This window comes from Callorhinus ursinus, unplaced genomic scaffold (assembly GCF_003265705.2).
Source record: "Callorhinus ursinus isolate GAN/ISIS: 27379988/994484 unplaced genomic scaffold, GSC_fseal_2.0 scaffold10, whole genome shotgun sequence".
NCBI lineage: Eukaryota > Metazoa > Chordata > Mammalia > Carnivora > Otariidae > Callorhinus > Callorhinus ursinus.
This window is the reverse complement of record NW_027397072.1, coordinates 25,885,019-25,912,403: the sequence shown is the minus strand read 5'-3', so window position 1 is coordinate 25,912,403 and position 27,385 is coordinate 25,885,019. Positions and strand designations below refer to the sequence as shown.

The window sequence follows — 27,385 nt, the reverse complement described above, 5'->3', positions numbered from 1 at the left end:
CCTACACCGTTCCCCCTGCACCATGCCCCTTCCACCGTCCTGGTTTCCTGTCACTCCAGCTGGGGCCACTCAACATTCCCCCATTACCATTTTCCTTCAGGCCCTGACAAGTACAGCTTTAAAGATATGATACCATTTTTACTTGAAAATGGCCTGTGAAAAACCAGGCACAGTCCCCAGAGGCAAAATTCTCCTCATGCTTTTCCTCAAATACATCTGTGGTTCTCAGTCTGTCATGACTCTGTGGGCTGGGAATGCGCATGTTTACTTTTGTATAGAAGCCCCGCTTATCTTTCTTGAATTAGGGAGAGAAGGTGATTGGCACAGGAGGCGTGACCCAGATGGTTTCTCGGGTTCAGCCCAGGTTTGCGCTGACCACCTTCTCCCCAGCTGGAAGCCATCTGCTCTCCAGAGTCCCTACTTCGCCTGTGCCCCCTACCCCCCCCATCCTGGCCCGGTCCCTCATTGCATGATCAACCTTTGTATAAATGCCTCACTTCCCCCACTAGCTCTCTGAGAGCCAGAACTTGATTTGATCCATCTAGAATTGTCCCTGCTACACAGATGGCATTTACTAAGTATTTTTGAGTAGGTCAAAGAATGAATCTCTGTCTTTACCTTAGGGCCTTTCCCGAAGGAGTATCTCAGTTTGTCCATCCATCCATCTCAGGATGGATGGTTGGATGGATGGATGGTTGGATGGTTGGATGGATGGATGGTTGGATGGATGGATGGATGGATGGATGGATGGATGGATGGATGGTTGGATGGTTGGATGGATGGATGGATGGATGGATGGTTGGATGGTTGGATGGATGGATGGATGGATGGTTGGATGGTTGGATGGATGGATGGTTGGATGGGCAAATGAAAGAATAAAGGATTGAATACATATAGAGTCAGTTAACCTCTCCTAGGGAAAAGAAGCAAGCCTCGTCTCCCCAGGTAGCTCTGCTGATTCTGACCACCCAATGCAGAAATACAGGCTCTTGGAACAGAGGGGACAGATGGAAGTGGGGTGACACAAGGCAACTTCTCGCCGCTCTGCCAGCTGAGGCCCAGGCCCTGCCGTGGCCAGCCGTGCCCCACCTGTACCTGTACAACTAGACTTTGGTCATGATTTAATTCTAAGGCACCAGGGGCAAAATTTGCCGGCGCAGGCGTGTAGGGTGTTGCTCTTCTTACCTGATGGTTTCTGGGGCCCAAACTGAGTAGTGTGGGGGAAGGAGCCATGGGACAGTGGAGTCTCTAGGGATTCTTACCTATGAAACCGCCCTGCTGGGTCCCCGCTTTCTACACTAAATGTGTTCCAGGCAGAGGCAGGATCGACTCCCAGGCCCCCAAAGCCCGTAAGAGGTCAGGAGGTTGAGGTAGCAAGAGCTGGAGGGACAGCCCCAGAGAAAGTGTCCCTCCGTGGTTCCCTCACCCGTTGAGAGGAGCCTCAAACACCACTTCCTCTTCCTTAGGAGATGGGAAAATTGCCAACACACATTCCCGTGCCTTGCAGATCTCTCCGGGCTGGAGTCTTGAAGGGGGAGGGAAGAGAGGCAGGGGCATGTAGGGCAGGAAGGTGTGCATGTGTCCAGGTGGTGGTGGTGTGAGGGCACCCAACGGACACCCCTTTCTTCTACACTAAAACGACAGCAACTTCCCCTCTCTGCTCTCTCCTTCATCTCAAAGAATGGCATAGAGCTGAGAAACGGTCCCTCTGCTAGACTTAGCACTCAGCTTAGGGGACGTCAGACCTTTTTGCCTTGATCTTCCCTTGCCCCTTCATTTCATGACAAAGAGAACCCTGTGGGTGCAGAAGCAAGCCCAGAGGTTTGGGGACCCTCTCCACTCCAGAGTGGTAGGAAGTGGTGGGTTCCATGAGGTCAGCCCGGAGAGCTCCTTGGCCTGGAGGCATCAGGCCCATGGGATGCTGTGTATGGATGCTGGCTGTAGGCAGCCCGATCCTCCAAAGATGTCACCAAGAGCCCCAAGTAAGAACCCAGCCTCCTTTCCTTGGCCCCCCTCAGCCTCCTTCGGAATGATGCTCTGTGGCCAAGCAGGTACCAAAGGATAAATGTGCTGTATTAACATGAATCCTAATGACAAATGCACTGCAGTAGTAAGCACATCATAGGTACATAGAATATTCTCTATATAGTCTGAACATAGATATAAAATAAGTTATACTTGTTTCTATTTTCCATCACAGTAGGAGTACAGCATACAAAGTGATTGGTTCAGTGGCCACAAAGCAAGCCAAGGGAGAGACCGTGAAAGAGGGCGTAGGGCACCGAGAATGGCTGGGGTATGCCAAGGATGCTGCCGAGTCGCCGGGGCTCCTGCCAGGGACCAGACCTCAGACCCCCCCACGCTAGCCTTCTGAGAATTGGCATGAGGTCCCATGCGATGAGAGCCAGTGGCTGCATTTGAGCTGGGATGATTCAGGTGCCAAGAGCCTCTAGCAGGCCAGCCCACTCTCCTGGTGGCACTGTTGGACTTCTGTGATTTTAGGACCGTGGGCTGCATACCCAGACGGCATGGTTTGCTTCTGTGATGGGACAGATGGCCAGACTGATGGTGCACCAAGTGCCGGCTGGCCCTCCTCCCTCAGCAGCCCACCCTGGGAGGCTGAGGTGTGCCCTGCATGCTCGGCTTGCTCCCTGTGGTGCGGTGGCGGCTAGCAATGCTGGGATCCTGCACGCGTGGCCACAGCAGAAGGAAGTGTCTGAGGCCCTGGGTCTGAATCCTCTGTCCACTGCATGTGACCTCTGTGACTTTGGGAAGGTCATCTCAACTCCTCTGAGTCTCAAGCTCCTTATCTGCAAAGTGGGGGGGGGGGACTGAGGCTTACCTCCTAGGGGGGTGGTGAGGGCCAAATGGGATAATGTATGTGAAGTGCCCCCCACAGCTCCCAGCACATGGGAGGGGCTGGATCAATGGCAGAAGGGGCTGAGCATCAGGGCTGGGTGGGAAAAACACAAACCTCACAAAATCTGTGGAACAAAGCCACTTGGACTGGCTTTTTGAGTTGAGGATTTCAGGCAATTTCTTTGCCTTCTTTCCTGCCAATTTGTTCTTTTCTCTCTGGATCTGGGATTCTTTGACATGAAATAGGGGTAGGGTTCAAAGACTGGTCTGCGCTGGGAGACGGAGTCTGAGCCTGGGGAAGCACAGAGCTCAGGGTCATGTCTCTTCAAGTCCGGGACCCGGCCGAGATGCTTCCTTCTACATCTACTTCCTTCCCCCTCCCCTGCCCCCTGCAGCAGCCCCTTCCCTTGCATCTCTCAGCCCTGGAGCACTGCTTCCCATGGGGAAGCCAAAGAGGGGGAGACAGCACTGAAAACAATGCAGTGCCGATTAAGCAAGAAGCCTTTTCCATCTGCTCCAAGCCTGGGAATGTGGAGGCGGGTGGGCCACCTGTGGGCGAGCGAACTGCCTCTGTGGGAGAAGGCAGGTCTGGGTGGTGGGAGATGGGAGGGAAAGAGGCATGGAGATCTGGGCTTGAACCGGAGGCCTTGGGAGCACTCCTGTGCTTCTACCGATGCCGAGAACTTGGAGATGTGTCCGAAGACCAGCCCGGAAGCCTGGGGGTCCCTGCGCCTCTCAGCTGCGGTGCAGTTCTCAAGATCTGCGTGTGCAAGTGTGTGCGTGTGTGCATGTGTGTGTGTGTCTGTATGTGCATCTCCTCCTCTCCCATCTCCTCGAACCCCTGCCTGCCCTGAACCTCCTCCGTCCATCACTCAGCCACTTTCCTCTTGGATGGGGGCAGCAGGTGGGCGGGCAGCTCGTTGGGCAGCTCATGCCCCTCCAGCTTGACCTTGATGAGGTGGTTGGCCAGTGCAAACTCCTCGTCATCCAGCATGCCATCCTTGTCAATGTCAGCCAGCTTCCAGATCTTGCCCAGCACGCTGTTGGGCAGCTTGGAACGCACCATCTCCTTTTTGGCATTGGCACCTGTGATCTTGCCGTCCACCGGAGACAGGGTGTAGAAGATCTCGTCGTACATGGGCTTGTCCCTGGCCACCACCCACTCGGCGTCATCGATGCCCTCCCCGGCACCCTCCCCGTAGCCGTGCCCGAAGGGGCCGTGCAGGGTGCCCTCAAACGCTCCACCCTTCACCATCTGGACGGGCCGCTGCGTCTCCTCCTGCCGCACCAGCACCATGAGCTGGGCGATGTCGTGGGCCAGCATGTCATCCACCACCTCCAGCAGCTTGCTTTTCAGGGGCTGGAATTTGCTAAAGTCCTGGGCCTGCAGCTGGTCCTGGGGAGAGGGAGAGAAAAGAAAGTGGGGGTAGAAGACCAGGGAAGGAGAGCTTTCCCCTTGCTGGGGATGCTGCCTTCTGTGAATGCTGGAATGTTCCCAGCTCTGGAGGCTAAAAAGCCGATCACAAAATAATGAAATACTGGAAGTTGTGAGAGAGGAGGAGGAAAAAAGGCACACTGGCTCTGGGTGGAATTTTGCAGGAGAGAACGGGTGCAGGGGCTGGGGAAGAAAAGGAAATTGAACAAATACTGGTTTGCTCCATTTATCTGGATTCCCTTTAATGCTCTAGAAGACAATTAAATGTCTCTTTTGCTAGTTTTAGCTACTGAAGGGTGGTTCCTGAAATGCTTTGTTCTCTGAGACCAGGGCGTGTGTGCCTCTCTCTGCTTTATCCAGGGTTGTTCCTGGGCACAGGAGAAGCCTCAGGGACAAGCACATCGAGTTCACAGCAGAAAAATTCAGAAAACACCTACAGCTGCATTTCAAGAGCAAGTGTTAGCTTGTGCATTTCTCACCTCCCTTCCAAGGCAGGGCCGATCCTGGGAGGGGAGTGGGGGCTGGAGGGCGGGGGTGTGCAGGGCAGGAGCAGAAAGCCCTTCCTCCTGCCACCCGGGCCTAACCCCCTAAGGTCCCAGCCCATCCACAGCTAGGTGTGTTTGGTGGGCTCCCAAACAGGCATCCTAATGTCTTCCAGGGGGCGCAGTGGGTAACCCCATCACCCCACACATGCCCCGCCAGGACGGCCATTTATGTGACTGGTTCAGCGTCCCTAACAGCAGATCCTAACGTGGGACTGGCAAACAGATCAGACGGTGAAATCATTTATAATGCGAAAGGATTCCTCACATTAGAAATGGGGTTGGATGGGCCCTTTCAAATGTTATCTTCCCAAATGCCGGCTTGCAGATCGTGACACTCTTAACAGAAAGAGAGGCTAAAAGTGGGAAGTACTGTAAGCCACAGCTGAGGGCAAACCCGAATTATGTTAAAGTGATTCTGAAGTCAGTAACTGGCTCCTGGTAAGTGGTTACGGGAATGAACGGATACATGGACAAATGTGTACTTTGAATGTCTATTTGTTTTCTCTTTCTTTTAGCACCTAGGAAACTAAAAATGGCAATTTGGAAATATACTGATGTTCTGAACCCCCAGTCTTACACTGAGAAACGAGTTCCCAAGCCCAAGATCAAAATCAGCAACAGGAGCACAAACAATATTACTACTACATCTATTGCTATTCTTAAAAAATTCCCTGCTTCTTAGAAACCTTTTCTTCTTAAATACTTATAGATCCATGAGATGTTGCAAAGATTGTGCACACAGGTAGGTCCCTGGTGTTCATCAGTCAGCTTCCCCCAGGGGTGCTGCCTTACCTAACTGGACACTGCATTTTAAGAGCACAGTCTGTGCCAGGCTCTGTGCTAAGCACCTGGCAAACGTTATCGCACGGATGTTCATAACATCTATAAAGCTGGGTGCTTCTGGAGCCTCAGACTACAGAAGAAGAGATAGAGGTTCAGAGAGGACCCAGTTAGTATGGTGTGGTGGTTTCCTGGTTGGACCGTGGGGACAGCTCCTGGATCTTCTACTAGCAGCCTGTGTGAACACCACTCTCAGAAAACTGCCAGCAATTAGTTACAAAGGTTAATTACCTTTGTAAACCTCAGTTTGCTCATCTGTAAAAGGAGGATGGGAAGGTCTCCCTCAGAGGACTGCTTTGGGGAATAACATGAGAAACCAGGTGTTACGGCCCCTGGCCCCAGACAGAGGCCCACGGTATACCCCTAAGATGGAAAGCACCTGTGCAGACGTCTGCTTCTCCATGGCTTGTGTCCCAAATTGCTCCCAAGGAGGAGCTCAGGGGTAAACGTAAGCACTTGAGGGTCTGGAGACCCTCCCATTTCACATGGCCTCCTGGGGACTCCAAGCCTGTGGTGGCCATGATGGCGGGGGCGGTCCTGCACTGGAGGTATCAGTCATGGATCCCCCTGCCTCACGGGGAGCACTGGGGCTTTGTGTTCTCCCCGGGGCCCAGATACGACACCTGCTGGGATATTGGCAGTCCACCTGGGGCCATCTCCCTGCCTTCCAATCTGGGTCAGCTTCTATCTGGGGCATCCAAGACCGGCCTTCTCCATCGTCAGGCCGCTCAACCAGCTCGCATGACATTGTCCCTCGCCCTGGAGCCCCAGAAGCCCAGTTACCTGCATCCTCTTCAGGTTGGGAAAGTCCCCAGGGGAGATCTGGTGCTCCCGCTCGATGCGGCCATAAATCTCAGCCAGGTTGTTTACCAGCTCCTTCTTCTTATTCTCCTTTCCGAACACCGACGGCATCTCCTTCTTCAGGGAGCTGATGATGTACGCGTGAACCTGACACACAGGGGCAGAGAGAAAAACCTCGGATCCATTCCTTCCCCGCAGGGTGTGGCTCTCACCCATGACTTCCCACAAATCCCTCCTGCCGCTACTTCTGCAATCATTCCTGTCTCACGCCCTCGCCCTCGCTTGTCGCTTCCAGCGGGGAGCTGTTCTCCTAGATCACCAGGGAAGAGCAAGATACGCGGAGGTTAAGGTCAAGGCAGTACTAGGGATGGTAACACTGCTGATGGGGTTGGTGAGGAGGAAGATGACGACGACAGCTAATACGTCCAGAGCACTCTGAGGATGCCAGGCACTGAGTGCCTTATTTTACTTTGTCCTTCCACCCTTTCATTGTAGAGCCACGGAGACAGGCACGGAGAGACCTCCCAGGGCTGGCGCCCACAGTTCGAGAACCGTGCAGGAGGGCTCCAACCTGGCCACCTGACACCAGGGCCTGTGACCACAACCACCAGGCGATCCTGCCCCCGGCTGCCCGAGTGGGCACAGCTGGTGGTGCCCACGAAGCAGGGGCTCGAGGACGTTGTCAGGGGGGCAGGCGATGGCTCAGGGTTGTGGGTGGCGACCCTCCACTTTCACAGCTGGCCCTCCCACCCCCGACCCGCCCATCTCCCCCGGGGGACAGCCTCACCTTGGCCAGCCTGGCTCTCTTGATGAGGTCGTTGAGCTTGCGCAGGGCAGCATTTCGGGGCAGACTCTGAATATCTCGGAACAGGTCCTGCTCCTCGGCCTCGAAGAGCTTCCGGTTGTCGGGGATGAGAAGCGGGTGGGACCAGAAGGAGCCGATGTAGACCCGGATCACCTCCGGGGTGTTCACGATCTTGCCCAGGGACCACATGAGGGCCCCGTACACCCGCATCAGCTGCTGCGTCTCGATCTGGTCCGCCTTGTTCAGCACCACCCGCATCTTGTCCTCATGGTTCTTGAGGGCCTTGATGACCTCAGAGAACTCATCCGAGATGTCCAGCTTGTGGGCATCAAAGAGCAGGATGATGCGGTCCACCCGCTCGGCGAACCACTCCAGGACAGCCGCGAAGTCGTACCCTGTGGCAGAGGGACGGTCAGGAGGGGGGGCGCCTTGGGGCACAGGGAGGGGTTTGGGCAGAGGCAGCCAGGCGCCGTGCACAGAACACGGTCTTGGGGAGTCAGAGCTGGGTTCCAATCCCTGCGCCTCCACATGCTCGCTATTTGACCTTGAACATGTTACTCAGTGTCTCCGAGCCAGTGTTCCCTCACCTATAGACGGGCACACTAATAGCGCCTAATTCACGGAATTCTACAGACCAGATACACTCGGAGCCCAGCACGTAACATCATCATTCCCATGCAGTCTTCTTCTTCAGGCGGTGGGGCCCTCACCATTCAGGGACGGGGCTCAGGAAAGTGCTTCGGGGCCAGGCTGTGCCCAGCAACAAGGTAGGGGCTCGGTCAGTGCCACTGAGAGACTGGCACCGTGACTCAGCCAAGACCACCCTGCTTATAGGAGGCAGCCGCTGGGGCACGGTACCCAGCTCTCCAACCCCAAGTTCAGTGCTTGCTCCGGCTGGCAAGACGTTCACCCCCACAGCCCCCTGTGAGATAGGCAGGGTGAGGAGTTCCACTCCCACTTTCCAGAGGAGGAAACAGCTTCAGAGATGGGGTAACAGTCAAATAGCCACTGAGGGGCAGGGGCCAGGACTGGATGGGGCCACCTGGGCCCTGGGCTCCCTGCAGGCCAGAGGGCAGCTGTCTTGCACCTGGCCACCTCCCTGCCCTGCCCTCCCCTCCCCTCAGCCCAGGCCCAGCTGGCCTCTCCCACAGAATCCAGGAGGTCTGGGCCTTCCTGCTTCAGGTGAGCCTGCAGCCTGCACCTCCTACCCTGCTCCCCCCTGCCCCTTCCTCCCAGGCCTGGCTATTTTACTCTTCCCTTCAGCCCAGCCAGGTGGAGGGCTGCTCTCACCTCCCAAAGGCAGTCCCTCAGAGCTGTGGGCAGGAGGGGGGCCAGAGGGCTCAGAGACCCAGGACAGCCCCATTCCCTTGCCCCAAGCCCCACGCTGGGAAGCAGGCCACAGCTTCGCTGCTCTGGAGCCCAGACCCAGCAGGCCTGCCCTCCATGGTAGCTGGGGAGGGCAGCAGGGCTCATTCCCCAGTCTGACGTGACAGGACGGTGGCTGTGGTGTGCAGGCCGCAAGCGGGGCGGCCCCGAGAGCATGCTGCTGCCCCTGTAGGCAGCCCAGAACAGCCCCTCCTAACTGGCTGGGCGGCCGGAGCCTGGCACTTTACCGACAAGGAAGGGGAGGCTCAGAGAGTGCACATGGCCATGTGGTGGGAGGGGGCAGAACCAGGATCAGAGCTCATGTCCCCCCCATCCCGAGTCAGGCCCTCTTACCACCCCTCCACGGGCTCAGGAAAGCAAAGAGGCCAGAGGAGCTGTGGAGACAAGAGGCTCCCCCCAACTCCAACTCTCTCCACTCCCTGATGGCACCAGCCATGCAAGAAGGGGCTCAGCCGCCAAGGCTTCAGGGGGAGTAGGGGCAATTCGGGGTGGGAGGGCAAAAGCAACACTGCCCCCTGCCCTTTCCTGTCCCCTTGGCTGGGGGAGGTGCCCCTCAGTGTTCTCAGTATGTGCTCTGAAGGGGTCACCTGAGGAGCACTGGCCTGGGAAGCCCACTTTGGGGTTCTGGTCAGCCGTTAACTAGCTGTGTGTTCTTGGGCAAATAGCCTTCTGTCTCTGGTCCCTGGTCTCTTTGCCTGTCAAAGCAGGGGGGTTGGACTGGAAGATCACTGAGCTTCTCTTCTCCCTGCTTCTAAGACTAGAGGTGGAAGGCGGAGAGCACAGCAGGATGGAAGTTGGGAACACACAAGGAAGCCGTTGCAGGACAGGGAGAAAGGAGGCTAGGGGGGTGCTCTGTCTTCAACACCTTGGGGTGCCTGTGTGAAGTCTGCTCTGGGGACTGAGGACAGGCGGACAATTCTGGGAAGCTTTTCGGGGATTTTATAAGCCCAGAGGCCTCCCATTCACCTTCCCGCTTTCGTGAATTCTGCATGCTCTGACAGGTGTTATCAAATCACAAAGTTAGCAGCACCAGGTGCCTTCTCCCCAGGTTTGGCTGTGAGGAACCTGAGGATCCAACAGTGAGGGCATGGGCTTCCTGTGGAGATCAGCCTCCTGCGCCCAGCTGTTCAAAACCTAGCAGACTCCAGGACGGGTCACTGTCTTGGGACTGGGCTTATGCACAACCAGGAATGGGAGCATCTGAAAGGCACGGGCTGGAAAAGGCATAGGACTAGGTCTCTCATTTAGTCTCTGTGTGGCCTTAGCAAATCTGAACCTCGGTTTTCTCAGCTGTAAAATGGGGAGAATAACACCTGACCAACAAGGGGTCAGTGGTAGAGCCCATGGCAATAGGATCTAAGAGTGGAGGGAGGGCTTGGATCAGTCTGGAGGCTCTGCCCTAACTTCCAGGGTGACAGGCCCCCTTCCCTGACGTGGTTTCTGGAATGGCTCTGAGACACCCCCAGCAGGAGCTCCCGAGCACCTGCAGCAGCGCAACGGCCCATGACATATGAACTCGTAGCTGGAGGGAGACTCAAGCCCTAAGAGAATGAGCGGCGAAGCTGGCCGTCCCGGAACCCCTGGGCTATGGGTAGCCAGTCTGCTGGCGCCCAGAGATCTGATCTGCAGGCATCAGGCCCAGAGACCAGGCAGCCTGCGGGATCTGAGGCTCTCCCCACTAACCCCCAGGCTCCAGAGGACGGGAAAGAAAGCACTTCTAAGTAATGCCAGGCAGGAGGAAATCATTGAGACAAGTACAATAAGCAAGGCAACTCCTTAATCACCCACCGCTTCCTGCAGTCTGCAGTGAAATACAAGAGAGCTGACAGCACATTTCTTTTTATGTTCAGCCACACCATCCATTTGAGCCTCCTAAGTGTCCGCATGCCAGGAGGTACACAGGGCACACGCATCTTACAGGGCAGGGAGGGGACAGAGAGCTTAGGGGCTGGCCAAGCTCACACGGGTGGGACTGGAACCCAGACTCTTGCCTCCTGTCCACACTCCCTTCTTATTAGGCAGAGCCACGCGTGAGGCTGGAGCTCAGAGGACTGAGCGCATGAAAGGTCCCATTTCATCCCCAAAGATCTCTTTTGAGATTTAAAGACATCTTAGCAAAAAAATAAGAGTGCTTCAATTTTCAAAATGTGGGAAGGATTCAGATGATAAGGAGGAACAGATGTCACACTGTGTGCCTCCTAGAGGTAACCTTGACAGTGGCCGGACAGACGCCTCACAGGCCTCCAAGGACCACTAGGCTGCCGGCAAGCCCTTGTGACAGGTGTCAGGACCCGGCTGCTCCGCCCCGGCGCGTGATGCCCACACAGCCACACGTGGACAGTGTAACTCTGGGGCCCAGACGTCCCTAAGTGCGGGCCCCGCCCCGGTTAGAGTCCAGGGACAGGCCAGGGACATGAGGCTGTAAGGACCAGCCCAGACCCTCCGAGGTCCCCCCAGGGTAACTGCAGATGAGAGTCTGCCCCCTTTCCACTCCCTGCACTCTTCCTGGGCAGGAGATGATAACGTGCTCAAAAGCCGCTACACTGGGAATCAGGAGACCCGAGTTCCCATTCCAGCTTTATGGCCTGGCCGTGGTTTTTACCTGCTGTGGCCCTGCTGAGCTCACCTGCACAGGAAGGGGTCCCCTTGGAGGGATGTGAGCTCCACGCCCAAGGGGTGGCTTTTCTAGGGTGGGGCCTGTGGGGATTTCCAGCTGAGAAGGAGCCAGGAAATGTGGTTCCCAAGTGTGAGGACACTCAGGCTTCCGGAGCCCTCCCACTTCAGCTGCATCCTTGCTTCTTCCCAGTAATGAGCCCGGGGCTGGGCACATCCCGTCACTTCCAGGAACTGGCTCCCTGCCCCTCTGCTGCCCGTCCCAGTGCATCTTTATCCAGAGACATGTGCTGGCCTGGGACCTCCTGGACTCAGGTTCCCGGATGTCCCCTGCTTCCTCTCGCCCCCTAACCGCCCCCCCCGCCCAGGCCTCGGCAGAGAGGCCACACCCTGAGAAAGACCACACTTTCCTGGCTCTCCAAGCCGGAGAGACCATACAAGAATAGGGAAAGAATGGAATGCGACAGGAGCTGAGGAGGGCAGAAGTCCCTGGAAGCAGGGCTGTGCACTGTACAACCGCAACGGAGGCCATTCACATAGATCAGCCCTGCGTTGTTTAACAGGCAGCCCTGGCTGGCAGGTAATGGGGAAAGAAGGGAGCTCACTGTGATCCAGGCCCAGAGCTGATGTCTGTGTTTCCATTACCATCTGTAGACCTCACCAGGTCATGTGATGGGTATCATTATCCCTTGTCACACAAGGGGACACAGGCTCAGGGAGAAAACGTGACCTGTTAGGACTCATCCTAATTCTAAAACCCATGGCTCAGGAACTCGCAGTCCAGTGCTCTCAGAAACCCTAGAGGCCGGAGCCCTCTCTGGACCTACTTGTCAGGCTGCATGGCCTTGCATGATGTGACCCCCCACCCCCGGCTCCCTCCTGACCCCCAGGCGGTTCAGACTGAGAAGCTGTGGCTCTCCTGAGCCTTCCTCGAGGAGACCCAGGCTGCCAGTGTGAAACAGTGAAGCTCCTTTAGGCCTAAACTCAGGGGAACCCCAGATGAAACTGGGCTGGCGGTGGGGAGGGGCTGGTAAGGAGGGAGGGAGTGTTTAGGGAAGCACATAGAAGCCAGACAGAGAGCTGCCCAAGCCTCCCCTCCACAGGGCTTGGACCGAGCACCGCGGGGCTCACGAAGGCCCGGAGGAGAGGGCAGGCGAGCCTCTCTTCCCAGGGCCGTGGGTTCTAGGTGTCCAGACAAGCTCCTCCTCAGCCCCTGCACCGCCAGACAGCCCAGAGGTAGGGAGCCCGAGCCCAGCTCCCCAGACTCCCTCCATCGATATCTGCTGATTACACGGTGTGGTAACACGGGCCCCTCCTGCCTGGCTGCCTTCGTTAACCCCCTTGTCCCCGGTGTCGCCTCCTCAGTGAAATGGGGGGAGGCGGGGGAGGCAGGGCTTTCCTACTGGGGCCTCGGCCCGGCCCTCGTCCCTCCTGCTGCCGAATGAAGTCCTGAGGCACCAGCTCTGTCTTTGCTGCAGGACAGACCAGGGTCCTCAGGCCCTAGAGGGCCTGAGGGCCTCTCCTGCTGTCTTCCCCATCCACCTGCTGCCAGGCCTGGCTGCACCCACTCATGGTGGCCCCCATGGGGCCGAGCTCGGTGCACAAGGAGGCACATGGGCCTCCTTGGCACAACCGTGGGGGCACTGGCCTGTTGCCCGCAAGGCAGTGGGCTCTCCTCCCCGGGGCCCAGGAGCCTAGGGTTCAGCAGGTGCCGGCCCATGCAGGCCATGCCGTTGGAGGGGGGGGCTTCTGGGCCCCATCACGGTGGCCCAGACATGCCACAGGACAGATCTGGGCTGGCTGCAGAGCGCAGCGGGCCAAGGCCCATGCGGGAGGGCAGTAGACAGTCACCTAGGGCCACTGACCAGAGAAGCCTGCCAGTCCCAAGCCCTTCCTTCCCGGAGGCTGCCTTCTGCATGCAGACTTGGCTCCAGCCCAGCTCCTAGCTCCAGGCCTGGGGCGGGAGCAGCTTCCCTGCTTTGCTTGCCAGAGACACAGAAAGGGCAGGGGGCTACCCAGGGCACACAGCAGGCTGTGGCAGGAGAGGCTGGGGTGGGCGGCCAGGAGCCAACGTGAGTTTTGGACAGCATCACTGAGCATTCTAGAGCTAGAAAAGGCCCAGTGATGATGATCTGTTTACTTAGGTTTACTGAGCACTCACTATGTGCCCGGCAGGGCTTGCAGTGTGCCTGTATTTAATCCTCAAACAATCCTAGAAGGTAGATAGAATCAATTCCCCCTATTTTACGGGTGCATAACTGAGAACCCTGTCCAAGCTCGCTCAGCTAGGACGTGGCAGAGGTAGGCTTAGCTCACTGGCTGTCTGGCACCCGTGTTCCGTCTCCTCGCTGCCGTGCCCAGGGACGTCCCGGTGAGCAGTCTCCCCATATCTGTCCGGAGTGAACAGTTTTCAAAGTGCCGTTACATACCCAGCTCCCTACTCTCCCGCCCCAGAGCGTGCTCCCATCCTCACGTTCCTGGGCTGAAGGTCTCTGCAGGCATTCGCCCTCCCTGCAGACGGCAAGCTCCCCAGGCTGGGGACTATGGGAACTTCAGAAGAAAACCAGGGTCTGGCCCACAGTCGTGCCTCTCGCAGAATGAATAAACCCGATGAAGTAAGCCAGATGTCGATGTCTCCTTTTACAGAGGAGAAGACAGAGGCCAGCTGTCTCCTGAGCGAGGCCCAAACTGTCCTCTGTCCCCTGCCTAGGACTGTCCCACATAGCACACGAAGCAGTGCCAGCTCATCAAGGTACACCAAGGATTGGGGGTCTAATAGGCTGGAAGCAAGGGAACATACCAGAAAGAACATAGCACAAGGCCAGAGCCAATCCTAGCCGGTGCCTCGCCTACCTCGGCTGATCCTCTGCTTCTCTCCGGAGAGGATGCCCGGAGTGTCGATGACGCTGATGCTCTCCAGCACGGGGTTGGGCAGCTGGGCACATACGAACCTGCACGGGGCGACAGCAAGCCCGCACTGTCCTCTCGCTGGTTCTCACGCACCGTCCCACGTCCCAGCCCTGGGACAGAGGTTCAGAAGCCTGGCTGCCTTCTCATGCAGACTCCCAGGCTCCGGGCCAGACTCAGCCCCAGCACTAGGCCCAGGAGCTGTATTTTGAGGAAGCTCCCTGGGTCATCCCGAGACAGCTGCAGTCCTCCACTTGTGAACCCCTGCTGCCAGGGACACTAACATGTCCAAACCTCAATCTCCGCCCCCAAGGAGCACAGCCTCGTGGTATGTGTGGAGGTACCACAGTATGGGGTGAAATGGGACCAGTGCTCTGAGGGAGGTCAGGGGAAGGACTCGGGAAATCCAAGGTGGAGAGATGGCTTCCCGGCATGGCTTCCTGGAGGAGGCATGGGAGCCTTCATGAATGGCTCGTGCCACCTAAGAACATTTATTTGGGCTTCCAGATGCCCTGCTATCAAGATAGCGGTCAAGCCTTGTTAAAGGAAGTATTTCTAGGATTGCATCCTGAAGTCTCAAAATACAAATTGGTAAACCTAACTTAGGTCCTTCTTACTTTAAGCCTTCTCTCTTAGATGCCAATTTTGGTGGAGACTCATAAGGTGTCTTATTCTCTCAGGCACTGGGCCCCACTGCCCAGTGAGGTGACAGCAGAGATGCAGGGGAGGGGAGGAGGCCAGAGATGCAAGGAAGAGGGAATCAGGGGAGGCTGCCCAGAGGAGGCTGGAGTGGCCAGGGTGGGGCTGGATAGGGAGGCGGGGGCCCCTCCAGCCTCCTCACGAGGGCCTTGAGAGATTCGGATTTTATACTGAGGGCAACAGGAACCCATTTATGCTGAGGAACATTTTAAGCCAAAGAATGACTCAGTCAGTTAGGATGGTTGTCAGCAAGCCCAGTTCGGTTCATCAAGTATGTGTGGAGGGCTTGCCCCGTGCCCGGTGCTGGACTAGGTAATGGGGTGGGAAAGTCCATGACAAAGCCCCTGTCCTATTGAGGACCATGGCTTCCATTATTCCCAAGGCCCAGCCTCACTCTGGTCCTTAGGCTCTATGGCCCATTCAAGTAGTATATGAAAAATTCCTCATTTTGCTGAAGCTGGCATGACCTGGGTTTCGGACCCTTGGTGACCAGGCGGTCAGGTGCACGGGGCTGGTGTCTGGGCCGGGGGCTGCGGCTGAGGTTTCCCCCAGGCTGAGCTCCTGGAGTACCAGGGGCAGGGGGCTGAGGGTGGGCCCCACTGAGGGTGACACCAGGTCACAGGAGCCAGAAAGAAAGGGGACAGAGCAGACTGGAGAGGGCCTGGCCGGGGCGGCGGGGGGAGGAGGAGGGCCAGGGAGCTGAGAGGGAACAGGGGTCGAGAGGGACTGATAGCCAAGAGAGGCAGGGTAAGGAAAGGGAGGGAAGTGTCCACTGCCCCTGATCACCGAGAGGTCAGGGTGACCTTCCCATGGGCGCTGTGATGGGGAGACAGGGAGAAGTGAGGAGGTGAAGTCCGGAAACTTGGCTGTGAAGGGAAGTGAGAACGGGGAAGAGCTGGTAGGGTCCACTCAGCTCTTGTGCCTCTGGAGAAAAGCTCAAGCCTCACAGCGCCCTGTCTTCTGCTCCCAGGGCTCCTGCAGCAAGCCGTATTCTTTCCTTCCTCTCTGCTTGTTGGTTTGTTTTTTTTCCCCCCAGTTTTCTCTACATAAAATGTCCTTTCCCCCCACCTTTTCAGCATCATTTCACTCATCATTGAACACCCACGTCCAATGCCAACTTCTCCACAGAGGCTTCATCAGTCCTCTTGCCTTGGAGAAGGATATTTCTCTTACCCTATTTCACAGGTGGGAGAAGTGAAACACAGAGACTAGATAATCTAAGGTCCATGGTGCTCTTTGGTAGGACTTTGACCCAGGACCACCTGAGGCAGAGCCCATCACCTTTGCCTTTACTCTAAATACCTCCTATTAGAGAAAGTAGTTCACACTGTTTGGGGGCAATACACACGCAAGCTTGTGGTATGGATCTGTAGCACAAGGGTGATCGGGGTCAGCCTGCATCCTGGTGAAGCAGAATAATAACGGGAAGGCAGGGTCAGCTTGCCACACACTCCCTACAGCTTTCATTCCTCAAACTGACCCAAAGACCCTGGTGTCTGCAGGCTTACACTCGTCCCAGGGGAGGAGAGATGGCCTGTCCGAGGTCACACAGTGAGTTTAGTAGGAGAGGCAATACTCACACTCAGCGCTCCCGCCTTCAGCCCCGGGTTCCTTCCATCCAGTAAAGACAATGTCCAGGAACAGAGAGGAACCTTCCTCTACATCCTTCCAGTTGGATGCAAATCCCCTCTGTAGTACAGTTGACCCCCGAACAATAAGGGGTGAAGGGCGTCCATCTCCCCATCCCACCCCACACAGTGGAAAATTCGCGTATAAATGGACCCACGCAGTTCGCACCCGTGTTGTTCAACGGTCAACTGGATAGAAGAGAGCTTGGGACCGACACGGTACAGCCCTCTCTGCTTTTATTGGAGGGAAGTGCAGATTAGGGGGATGTGATTTAACTGGTGTATCCTTCCCAGCTCCACGATCAGGAAGAATTAGCCCAGATTCCTACATCCCTAATCAGTGGTGACTGACTCAGTTACATTCCCAGCAAGAAAGGGACAATCAAGAGACAAGGGTATGGAGAAGGCACTGAGCCTCCCAAGACCCCGTCCCTTCCTTCTCAAACTGCAAGACGAAGAGAAGAGAACACTTAGGATGAGTGTTTTCGGAGAACGCACCTGTTCAGGAAGGCATTGCCAAAGGCGTTCAGCTTCCTGAAAGGCTTCTTAGGATCCACCACCAGTGCGTTCCCAGGGATGATCCCCTCCACCTGTCCGTGCATCACAGCGATGAAGGAGTCAGTGGTCGGCTCGGGCCCAATCCTCATGCCTGGGAAGTCCTGTTCCAGGAGGTACCTGGCAGAAGGGACACAGCCATCAGGCAGGGGTTCCGTTCGCAGAGCAAAGCCGCACCCCTACCATGGGCAGGTGGTGATGTGAGTCACGGCAGAGGGCAGGTAGACAGCAATGACATTTCATGGCAGGGACAGATTTCCACGGATGGGGAATCCAAAGACCTCTGTGGAGGAAGTGGGATATTAGCTGAATTTAAAATATCTAATCTGTGCTTCTTGGTTTTTATCTTTTTCCCTCCCTGAAATCAGTAATTGGGGTGGGGGGGGGGGGAAGCAGGGTTTGGACTCGGCAATAAGCACGGGTTGAGACGGAATCCTGCAGAGTACAGTGGACTTTACAACCGAAGGTCCCTTGCTCAAGTACCTGCACAAAGTCAAGGTCAGAATGAGACTATCCATAGACTCTGCTGGCTTTCCATAGGTCCGTATTTCTTTATCTGGTCAGTCATTTAATATAAAATATAAAAACAGGGCGCCTGGGTGGCTCAGTTGGTTAAACAACTGCCTTCAGCTCAGGTCATGATCCCGGAGTCCCGGGATCGAGTCCCGCATCGGGCTCCTTGCTCAGCAGGGAGTCTGCTTCTTCCTCTGACCCTACCCCCTCTTGTGCCCTCTCTCAATCTCTCTCTCTCTCTCTCTCAAATAAGTAAAATAAAAATCTTTAAAAAATAAAAATAAAATAAATAAGATAAAATATAAAAACAGCTCCCACATCATACAGTGTGAAGGGCACACTGTGAAAAGTCGGTCTCCATCCCATCTAAGACTGTTGGTCTCACCCTCTAGCGTCAAGACTAGGCTGTGGCTGGAGGTGGCAGGTGTCTCTTTCTGCTGCTCTCCCGGTCTGGGAAGGGAGAGCCCAAGGCCCCTGCTCCTCTCCACAGCCCCTTTTAGAAGTCAAGAGCAAACATGGTGAGCCCAAGAATGAAGAAAAGGAAGGTGGAAGCCTACCGGACCAGTGGTCCTCAGCCCTGGTGGTGCATTCGAGCTACTGTCCAGCTCCGGCTAATGGTGCCCAGACCCCACCCCCAAGGTCCTGCTCTGCTGGCTGGGGGGAGAGGGAGGACTGGCCACTGGTCCTTTCTAGGAACTCCCTGGTTGACTCTAAGGTGCAGCCCGGGTTGACAACCTGCTCTAGACCAACCTTCCCATTTCACTGATACAACCACTGACACTCAGTAGCACTTCCACCTGCCAGACATCACACTGGTCACTAGGAGAACTTTATCTTCTTCGGGTTTCACATCGGCCCTACAGGCAGGTACTGAGGGAACTGAGGCGTAGTAGGGTTATGTGGCTGTCTCCAAGTTAAACAGCCAGTACCCAGGAGGTCATCCCTGGCCGCACTGGAGGGTTTTCAGTTGCCCTGGGAAGCCCCTCATCTTCCTCCAGGACGGCCCAAGAATCCTGGTGTGAGGGCAGGATTTTCTCCCATCAGAGGACCATTTTGACAGCTGGCCCTTGGGTTGTGATGAGAATAAATGACAACAGGAGCACACTTGGACAGCACGTCTGGCTTTCTCAAACACACCTTCGTTGGGGCCTCAGTGGCGAGGCAGGGAATCTCAGCAGGCAGGGGCCAGCGACCTGTTTCTCTAACCATGAGGGATATGCCCTTCAGAAGGGAACCTCACCCCCTTCCTCCATGACATGGAAGATTACCGTTCTGATTTATTAAGCACCTGCGATGTGCCAGGTGCTGTTCTAGACTTTCCAGGGATTATCTCATTTCATCTTCATATCTCGGATGTGAGCACTATGATTCTTCTCATCAAATGGGTCTAATAAGGAAACCCACCTCATAGGGTGTTCCGAGGTTCATGTCAGCTACAGAACTTAAGCACTTAAACCAGTACCGGCACCAAGATATCCAGGCATTGTGAAAAGGAGGAGACAGAGGGCAAACAATGTGCCCCAGGATATGCAGTCAGTGAAGAGCAGAGCTAGGATTTGAACCTCAGCACTCGGACTTTGAGAATTCACGCTCCTAACCACTACATGCACTGTCTCCTTTCCTGCCTTCGGTCCCTGGACCAGGAAATGGGAAAGGGCTGAGTCCCACAGGGGACCAGAAGGAGGGGTGGCACAGGAAGGCCACGGAGGAATATGGTTTGGCAGGAGGCTGGCCAGGGGCCAGGCCTTGGGGGAAAGTTAGGCTTCGGTGCCCACAAACCCAGGAATGTATTCATCTCCATAAACACCCACTGCTGGGGTTCACAGCTCAGTCTCCAACGAGTGGGATGCAGCACCCAGAAGTGGTTGCTATGGGTGACCAGAGCGGGTCCAGGCCCACTGGCTCTCCAAGGCCCTTCTTGGAACCTGAAGCTGCCTTATGAGAGTCACGGTTGTGACCGGGAAGCCCCATGCATTCTTGCCTGTGCTGGGCAGTGTGGGGGGGGGCACCTGTCCCACGTGTGCTTGGGTGAGAAGCCTTAGCAGGGCCCTCCCAGCAGAGCATGTGGTGGCTGTGAGTCTGAGCCTGGAGCAGGGTGCTGGCTGTCATCAAAGGCCCCAGGGATAGCTGACACACAGATGGGTGGAAAGAAACAGGCTCGAGACACTCTCAGGAATGCCCAGCCTGCAGAGGGCCAAATGCAATGATGAAGTATCTTCCGGACATGGGCGCCTCAGATTCCAGCCCCAGGAGAGATGTGGTGTACCAGCCGACGAAAAAAGGGTGACGCTTCCCAGCACAACAGCGGCCACTTTCCAGGATGTTCCAGAGCCACAGCCTCAGACGGCCAAGCAAGGGCCTGGCGGCTGGGCCTGCTGTCCTGCTCTCTCAGCTAAACCCACGTGACCCCCAATTTGCTGACCACACATGGGCCTGAAGAAACACAGAATCCAGTGAAGCCACCAGCAGGTCCAGGGACACAGTCGGGCTGGGCAGAGAACCCAGGGCTGGGTAAATTCTCAGGGACATTTGGGTAGGGCTTGCAGCACTGAGTGCCCCCTTAACAAAGCCACCACTGTGTCCAGAAAGGAAAAAGCTATTGAGGGATCTCATGGCTGCTTCTCTATGGGGAGTGATACAGATTCCCTCTGTTGCCAGGCAAAAGCATTCCCACAGCAGTGTAAAAAAAGAAAAGTTAATTCAAGCCTGGGTGGGAATGGCTGAGATGGGGCAACACAAGAGTACAGAGGGACGGGCAGGCTGAGCACCCGCGGTGTGGCAGGTGTCCTTCCGGGACCTTCCCCCGAATGCCCTCACTTCATCGGTCCCAGAAGTGCCATGGGATGGCGGCCTTACTCCGTGCTGCAGGTGAGCAAACAGAGAGAGGCGGCCCCCCTCTGGGGCCAAAGAACAATATTCAGAGGGCCTAAGAGTGGAAAAGATTTTGGTACAGCTCCCCCGCCGGCCCCCGGCCACATCCAATGCAAAATTAATAAATACTACACCATAATATAGATGCCAGGAAGTCCCACGCAATTCTGATTTTTCCCATGAAGACAATTTTTCGTCACATCTTTTAAAGCAAATTATTTTCTAGCATTTTCCTCATTTTTTTGTGTGTCCTGCTTGGCTGGCAATCTAGGCATGTGGCCTGCTTTACTGGTGACCTAAGCATCTAGGGTAAAGGCAGGGAGCCAAGAATCTTAACCCAGTCTGCCTCCAAAGTATCCATGTCCGCAACAGCGGGGCCAGGCCTCGAACTGGCTCTTACTTTGCATGTCTCTAGACTCTAAAGGCACAGGTCACTTTGTGCTCTGTGTTACAGGTATTTGTGTTGTACATCTGTATCTTTGGTCTCTCCAAGCCTTGGGTTCTTAGCTTTGAAACAGGATCAAAACAATAATACTGGGGCGTCTGGGTGGCTCAGTGGGTTGAGTGTCTGACTCTTGATTTTGGCTCAGGTCACGATCTCAGGGTCTTGGGATTGAGCCCATGTTGAGCTCCCTGCTCAGTGGGGAATCTGCTTGAGATTCCTTCACCGTCTCCCTCTGCCCCGCCCCCTGCTCCTGCACGTGCGTGCTCTCTCTCTCTCTCTCAAATAAAATCTTAAAAACAAAAACAATAATACTTACTCTGTTGGGTAATACTTGTGTCAGGAGGTTTTAGGGACACCAGAAAGCACCTCATAATCACAAAGTGACATAGGAGATGGGAGACCCTTGATGGCCATGCTGCGGGCTGAATCAGCTCTGCCATGGGACAAAGTGACCTCAGCACGGAGGAGCCCCGCAGCCCACTGGCCTCCCTTTCTTGTGCCCACCCTGCGACAGGCCGCCCGCCCAGTCCACTAGCGACCCAGCACCGCCCACAGTCCCCTTCCCCACTCCTCTTCGGCCCTTGGAGGCAGAGGCAAGATCCTCCTCTCCCTCACTTCCCTCCCCTTTCCCTCCCCCAACTGTGGGCGGAGTTGGACAAGAGCTCCCCCCACCCTCTAAACCTCGGCTTAGAGAATCAGCTAGAAAGAGGAGAGTGAAGGATAAAGTCCCCAGCGCGGTGTCTGCAACATAACTGGTGCTGCATTGGTTCTTTCCCTTCCTAATCGGGAGAGAGCCCCTACAAGGCGGTTGTTGCTAGTCTCACGTCAGAGATGAGGAGGCTGGGGTTTGGACAGGTTAGGCCTTCCTGACAAGGTCTCTTGGCCAGTACTGGTAGAGCCAGGATTCAGCTAAGCCAGCCTGTGTTCCTTCCATGGCCTCGCCCCACTGTCAACGGGAACGGGATGGGGGCCTTTCTCCAGAGGTCCCCTCCTGCCAGTAAATGCTTCTCCTGATGACCTCCAAGACACCGGATGTTCAAGGCAGATCTGAAGCCAGACCTGAGGCAGGTGGACTCACTCCTCTGGCCTAGGGCTGTCTGCTCCCTTGAGTAACACTCAGGTCTTATAAGAGGTGGGCAGAGTCCCACCCACCCGCACTTGGGGACCGGTAGGACACAGCCCTGACAGAAGGGCGGCCACTGACCACAGCGGCAGGACTGGAGTGAGGTGCTGCCGGGACTGTGGCTGGCAGGACACAGCCGGCGGAGGTCAGGGGGTCTACCTGGAACGGTGGCCCCTTTCCCTAGTCCTTTGGCCTTCTGGAGGATCATCTTTCACATGGTGGCGATGCTGTAAAGCCAGGGAGGAGGCCCGGGCGGTGGGGACGTCCGGGTTCTGGGGAAAGATGGCATACCCCAGCCAAATGCTGAGTCACCTTTGTGGGAGGACACGGAGAGCTCCCTGAGAAGTGTGGGAGGTCCGAAGGGCCCACGGAGGAGCCGCCGCCCACCTCAGCCCATGCTCGTACTTTAGAGGCTGCGTCCCATTGTAGAAGGGCCCCAGGTCCTCACCACCCGTCCAGACCTCCCCGTGGAGGCCCAGGCAGCTTTGCTCTGGCAGCCTCAGGCCGCACACCCCAGCCCCGGGGCCTCTACTTGAGCTCTGCCTCGGCCAGGCCTCCCTCCCAGCCCACCAGAGTGCTCGGGCCAGCCCCAGGCTCTGGGACCGCCCGCCATGCACCTCGGTGACCAGGGGGCCACGTGTGCAAGGGAGTGGGGGTGGTGGGAGGCTGTGGCCAGGGAGAAGAAGAATGAAGGGAGGCACGCAGCAGAGGCTGAGGAGGGCTGCCAGGGCCAGAGGGACACAGAGCTACTGTACCCGAAGAGGCAGCCTGCATGGAGGCAGCAGCCAACAGGCCAATTTATTGTTTATTTTATTACTCTGGGTTGCTGGGCCTTAGGCCAGGGAAGTTACTTCAGGCAGAGATCAGAGCACATTAATTAGTTATTAGAAGAATGTCCCTTTCTGCATGTTCTTCCTGAGATGAGAAATAGACGCTGTGGCAAGTACCTATAACTGAAAGTGGATGGGCACTCGGGAGGCAAAGGGCCAAGAGCCAGGAAATGAAGAGGTCTTTGTTTCCGAGGCAAACGTCCCTCACAGGTTCAGGCCAGGGACAGGAGTTGCTGTGAATCACTGTGCTCAAAGCAAGCAGCAGGGGCGGGAGAGGGCGGGAGGCACTCTGGGCTACCCCAAGCGGGGGCCTTCTTCGCTCTGGGGAAGGGGTGTTGTACCAACTCACCCTCTTGGAAAGCAACTCAGAAATAGGATTCTTAACATCCAAATTAAAAAGCAGAAAAATTTAAAAACAACGAAATGGTACAACCTTTGACCCAGTGATTTCACTTCTGGGGGTCTCTGAGAAAACAGTCCAACGTGTGGAAAAATATCATGCATAGAGGTATTCAGAGTGATTCTGCAATAGCAAAAAATTAGAGATGACCTAAAGCATTCAAAACAAGTGGGCTGGTTAATGAAAAATTGCATACGCGTACAGCGAAATATCATGCGGCTCTTAAAAATAATGCTTACCAAGATTTTTAAAGTTACAGAAAAAAATGCTCCTTTTCTAAGTGAAATAAAGTAGTGTACAGAATTACATTATGGCATGATCTCAATTGTGTTATAAAACAGCTAAAGACACTGGAAAGATATATATATATATATCATACATAAATATCTGCATCTATCCATCTATATACATGATATTTAAAATGGTTTCCCCTGAGTCGTGGGCTTATGGGTGATTTTTTTTTTTCTTCTTCCTCAAATTTATTCTTGTCTACATTTTCCAGTGGGGGGAAAAATAGCTGTTTAGTGGGTTTAATGAAAAGGAGGAATATATGTAATTTGGTTTTGGAGGGCTTCCCCATGCCCCAACCCCTCTGCCCCGCTGGTGGACTCTCCCTCGAGTGGGGGATGGCTTTTGACGCTGGAGCTAAATTCAGTTACTACATGAGTGGGGAGGGAGACCTCTTGCATTTGGAGGATAAGAAAGCGAGGGATCTGCCTCTCCCAGGCTTCCTGTCTCCCTCAGATAAGGAAAAATCTATGGCAACTCGACTCTGCCACTCTCTTCGATCCAGTTAACAGCCAGCGTGACTCAGGCAAAGCCAGGAGAGTGTCTCAGGCAAGAGGTACTTAAGTCTGCCTCTCTAGGATCCTGCCCCTGGGGGACAGGGATTACAAAGGAAACCTGGTACAGAACCTAGGGAGCTCCGGAAGTGCCTCTGGCAGCAACGGGTGCTTCATGAACCAAGGGAAATGGATTCGATCAGGGGTTCTCGGTCTGAGATTCCATGTCAGTTTGTGCATTTTTGTGTATATGGATGTGCATTTTCCTAAAGATAGGACCACAGCTTTCGACAGATTTTCAAAGGATATATTAACCTTTTAAAAAGTTAAGAAAGCAATGGATCAGATCCATTGCTAAGAGCCCTTGTCATTCTAACATAAGATATCCAAAGCCAGTAGCTTCCCACCCCCCACCCCCGGAATCTAACTTCTTTAGAAATCACTCAGGCCCTCAAAGCCCCTGAGCCCAAGGCTGTCCACCCCACGAAGGCAACGCCGATCTGGTGTTCTGTTCAGACATGACATGTTAGCAGGGTGCAAGCCCTGCTCCCAGAATGCTTGGGTACAAGCTTAGTGTCAGAGAAAATTAGTATCTACAAAATTAGTAACCAGACTGTTAACTTTGCTGCTCTCTTTGCCAAACAAAGCACAGTGCTTTGCATGTTGTAGGTGCTCAGCTAACTGGAATGGAAACGAGATTTGATCTGAATGGAAACAAGAGCACCCTGCTCTGAAACCTCCTGTAGGAGATGAGCACCACTGATTTTGGGGGGCCGCTGCCGCCGTGGCCACACTACTGGAGTCTGACTCAACAGAGGGCCACAGAGCACCTGCAATAGCTTGGCAATGACTGTAAATGAGGCCAAAGGAAACCCCCAAGCCTGGCTTTGGGGGTTGTGTGGACTGAAGACTGGAGAGAGGCCTGTCCTGGAAAGATAGGAAAGATGGTCGTCACTCTGGTGGACAATGTACGGACCTCTCTGAGTGCAGGGTAGACAAGCTGACTCCTTGAGGTTCCCTCCGGCCCTAGGATTCTGTAATTCAAGGGAATAGATGACTCACTCTCAGCGCCACGGGCATTTAGCCAAGCATCTCCTCCCATGCATCTCAGCATCCCAGGTGGGCCTCCTACTCAGTTACATGGCTTTGGACAGTCACTTAACCCCTCTACACCTGCCAAGTCAAGGGGCTGGATGAGACCCACCCACCCACGTCCCTTCCACCTCTAAAAGACGTTAATGTTCTTACTGAGCCATTAAGATCAAAAAAGGGAAAAGAAAAAAAGCATTCTGCTTCTGACACTGCTTCTGTCCAGTCTCCAAGAGATCTATGTAGGAACTCTGCTCAGAGAAGGAAACTGATAAAAAGAAGGACCAGTGGCACTGCCCCAGCAGGGGCTACAGAATCCCCAGCCCACCTCCTCAGCTGCAAAAGCCCCCACGTGAGTGGCTGAGCCCTTTAAAAGGCAAGGGAGGTGGTCCTGGCCATGAAGGGCTTGCCCCTAAAAAGTGAGGGTGTGAGGCACCCCCAACCAGCATAAGGTGCTCTTGTGACCAGGAGTTTTCTCACTGGGACTCCTGGGCCTCAGTTTCATCATCCACAAAATGGGGAGAATACGGATGGCCCTGAACTTCTTCAAACCGACCTCTGGAGCCAAGGGCTAAGTCCAGCAGCGAGGCACTAGGTAGGAAGGGGTGGGGGACCAGCAGGGAATGGGGGGGGGAGGTAAGCTTTGGACACACACACAGCAGAATGTCTTCAGCGCCCTCCACGGAAGGCTTCCCGTTTGTCCCCAGGCAGGAGGGGCCCCCAGGGAGTGAACGGAGGCCCTAGGCGCTGGGCGGCGGGGTGGGCTGCCAGGGCCCCGGGGCCGGCTCACCTGATGAAGGTGGTCTTCCCAGTGGAGTACTGGCCCACCAGCAGGACCATAGGCTTGTTGTCGAAATCGGCATCCTCCAGGGCGGGCGAGTGAAACTCGTGGAAGCGGTAATGCTCTTCCAGGGGCAGCAGCTTGGTCTTGTAGAGTTTCTTGAGCCCCTCGCTCACGGTCTGGAAGACCTCGGGGTCCTTCCGCCGGCGGTCATCGGAACCCAGCCAGCTGAACATCGCGGCCGCCGCTCACCCCCCGCGCGCAGCCCCGCGGCCGGCGCCCTCGGCTCCCCGGGGTTAGAGGCCGCGCAGGGCCCGCCCGCCGCTCCGAGCCGCGCCGCCGCCTCACGCGAGCGCCGGGCTCGGCCGCACCATGGCCGGGCGCGCGGCGCGGGGAGGGGGGAGAGGGGGTCCCTGGGGCGGCGGGAACGCGCCCGGCCCGAGCTCCTGGGGCCCAGCCCAGCGCCCGCTGCCAGCAGCGGCCAAGGCGGGGTGGGAAGGAGAAATAATCAGCGCGGGGCAGTAGGGCTGCGATCTCGGAAATTAAAGTCAAACCTGCAAAGAAACTGCCAGATGCCGGGGTGCGATGCCGGGTCCCCGACCTGCCCCCGTCCCCCCCGACCTCTCCAGCCCTGGCCCGGGTGCGGCGAGCGGATGCTGCAGCTCGGCTCCTGCGCGCCCGGCCCGCTCAGGAGGGGCGGCGGCGTCGCCCAGTCCGCGGACAGCTCAGCAGCCGCAGCCGCAGCCGCAGCCCGCAGCCCCAGGCGCCGGTTTAAATGCCAGCCGTGCAGGAAGCGGGCTCACGGAGGAAGTCCCCGAGTACTGGCAAGGCCAGCCCGGCCCGTCGGTCCCGGCGCCGAGAAGCTGAGCAGGGCGCCGCCATGTGTGTGGGCAGGCGCTCCGCGCGGGGGACCGGCGACCGCAGCCTGGGAAGGGAGGGATGCTGAGTCCTGTGGGAACGCTCCGGTATTTCGGTCCGGGCCTCTGGAGGTTTGATTTGGGAACAGCGCCCTCTCAGGGAGAGCTGTGAAGACAGAGCTGACCCGCTCCACCCTCTCCTTGCTTTTGAATAGCCTAGCCTTTCCTTTAGTTACCGAGGCCAATGCCTTAGGAAGACAGGTACTCTAGCATCTGGGAACATTTTCCTTGGGCCGTGGAAAGAAGAATCCGATACACAAAATGACCACAACTGTCACTACCCAAACTTTTTGCGAGATCTAGGGTGAAGTCAAAACAATTCCCATTCATTCATTCGTTCATTTGTCCATTCCTTCCAGTAAAACAAAACAAAACAAAACAAGCAAAACTCCCACAAGTGGTGAGTGGGTCTTATGGGGCAGACACAATTATGGTGACTGTGGATACACAGTTAATCACAAAGATGAGCACACACAGACTCTCCCTTGCAGGAGCTCCTTTCGGGGTGAGCTGTAAGGAGCAGCCATGCGCAGAGGGCCATGGGTGTGCAGGGGGAGGAGG

At 55.8% G+C, this 27,385-nt stretch overlaps 1 protein-coding gene across 1 annotated transcript; it reads right to left on the bottom strand.

The window, feature by feature from the left end:
* Window positions 1-2,052: 2,052 nt before the first annotated feature.
* On the bottom strand, window positions 2,053-26,812 carry EHD3 (EH domain containing 3). The gene is made up of 6 exons (XM_025868010.2): window positions 25,917-26,812; window positions 17,017-17,193; window positions 14,138-14,235; window positions 7,268-7,680; window positions 6,463-6,627; window positions 2,053-4,255 (listed from the first exon to the last, which is right to left on the bottom strand). The coding sequence occupies exons 1-6, from the start codon at window positions 26,141-26,143 to the stop codon at window positions 3,728-3,730; spliced, it is 1,608 nt and encodes a 535-aa protein (XP_025723795.1). The 5' UTR covers window positions 26,144-26,812; the 3' UTR covers window positions 2,053-3,727.
* Window positions 26,813-27,385: the final 573 nt, after the last annotated feature.

Coding starts and splice junctions, on each gene's coding strand:
- EHD3 (XM_025868010.2), bottom strand. CDS start 26,143: ATGTTCAGCTGGCTGGGTTCCGATGACCGCCGGCGGAAGGACCCCGAG. Junction 14,236..17,016: donor GGCAATGCCTTCCTGAACAG/GTGCGTTCTCCG, acceptor CGCCCCGTGCAG/GTTCGTATGTGCCCAGCTGC. Junction 7,681..14,137: donor GAAGCAGAGGATCAGCCGAG/GTAGGCGAGGCA, acceptor CCTCTGCCACAG/GGTACGACTTCGCGGCTGTC.